Here is a 1,839-nt window from a genome sequence, read left to right on the forward strand (position 1 = left end):
GTCATCTACGTATAGCGCTTTAGAATAATTTCGATTCATACCAACTCGATACTTATTATTTATATTCATATAAATGGTAATAAGGTTTCACTATTTTTTACGCTTTTATTCCATATATTGGGACTCACATACTCCCTCTTTTTACTCACAAGGTCTATAGTTTACTCATCCATTTTATTTTATAATCACTGTTATTCCGTTTATTGAGACTCACTCACTTTTTTTTATTGACTTACTTTTTCCCACTGTCTGATTCCCCCCTAAATGATAAATAGTTTTTATCACTCACACACCCTTTTCCACTCTCTGATTCACCCCAGCTGACCAGCTTTCTTATCACTCACACACCCTTTTCCACTCTCTGATTCACCCCAGCTGACCAGCTTTCTTATCACTCACACACCCTTTTCCACTCTCTGATTCACCCCAGCTGACCAGCTTTCTTATCACTCACACACCCTTTTCCACTCTCTGATTCACCCCAGCTGACCAGCTTTCTTATCACTCACACACCCTTTTCCACTCTCTGATTCACCCCAGCTGACCAGCTTTCTTATCACTCACTCACCCTTTTCCACTCTCCGATTCACCCTTACTGATCAACTCACCTGGCATTCATAGGTGCCATTGTCCCTCCTCGTCGTGTATTTGATCTGCAGCGTCCAGTCATCGGATTCCGGCGGGTGAAGCACTGTGAACCTCTCATCGTTCGTGTAAGTGAAAATCCCGGTGGTGAGGATGTGCCAGTCTCGCCGACGGAACCAAGACACCTGTCGGAAAGGGAGGAGAGGAAAACGTAGGAGATTTTGGGATGGGAAGTGAAGGGGAGGGGATAAGAAGGAGGAGAGGAGAGAGGAGAGGAAAACGTAGGAGAGATTGGGATGGGAAGTGAAGGGGAGGGGATAAGAAGGAGGAGAGGAGAGAGGAGAGGAAAACGTAGGAGAAATAAGGATGGGAAGTGAAGGGGAGGGGATGGGAAGGAGTCAGAGGAGGGAGAACAGGAGAGGAGAGAGGAGAGGAAACATTGGAGAGACAGGGATCGAAAGTAAAGGGAAGGAGATAGGAAGAAGGAGGAAGAGAAGGAGGAGGAGAGGAGAGGGAAACACAGGAGAGATAGGGATCAGAAGTAAAATGAAGGGGATAGGAAGGAGGAGAAAGAGGAGGAGGAAGAGGAGAGGAGAGAGGAAAGATACAGGAGAGATTAAGGATGGGAAGAGGATAGGAAAGAGGAGGAGGTGCAAGAAGAGGGTGAAGAGGAGGAGGAGGGGAGGAGAGAGGAGGAAGAGGAAGAGAAGGAGTAGGTGGTGGAGGAAGAGGGGGGCGAGGAAGAAGGGGTGAGAGAGAGAAAGAGAAAGGAGATTTGTTTATTAGATTGATTTAGTTTTGTCATTTTTTTATTTTTTTAAATATCATTGCACTTGATTTATTGGCGTTTTATATTATTCATTTAAATATAATTTTGAATTACACACAAGAGTAAGAAATTATTACACAAGAGTAAGAAATACTATGTAATAATCAATAATAACTAACAGATATGACAATTATAACTAATCAAACCAAATTACTCTAACTAATGTATCTATCTAATGACATTCAAAGTATCTATCTAATCACATTTAAAGAATACACCCAATTGAAAAGTCAACTACAGATCCTAATAAACTATATATTCTTAGTTGGTCTGACTTGTTCCCACGGTCCTTCGTTCCTCTGGTCTTTTAAAAGGTAAGATGTAAAAAGATGTATATTTTGTATTTTATGCAAATTATGCACTTTTTATGTACAAGTCGAAAAAGTATGCAAATACCAGTGATATATTGCCATAAGTACTATTTC

General features: G+C 41.4%; 1 protein-coding gene across 1 annotated transcript in view; it reads right to left on the reverse strand.

Moving 5' to 3' along the window:
- LOC119582049 (lachesin-like) overlaps positions 1-1,839 on the reverse strand; it is a gene marked incomplete in the record, with an annotated part of 127,463 nt that overhangs the window by 5,579 nt on the left and 120,045 nt on the right. The window contains 1 exon segment of the mRNA XM_037930290.1: positions 609-770. Coding sequence (XP_037786218.1) covers positions 609-770 — 162 coding nt within the window.

The sequence above is a fragment of the Penaeus monodon genome, chromosome 15, assembly GCF_015228065.2.
Source record: "Penaeus monodon isolate SGIC_2016 chromosome 15, NSTDA_Pmon_1, whole genome shotgun sequence".
In the NCBI taxonomy this organism is placed as follows: domain Eukaryota; kingdom Metazoa; phylum Arthropoda; class Malacostraca; order Decapoda; family Penaeidae; genus Penaeus; species Penaeus monodon.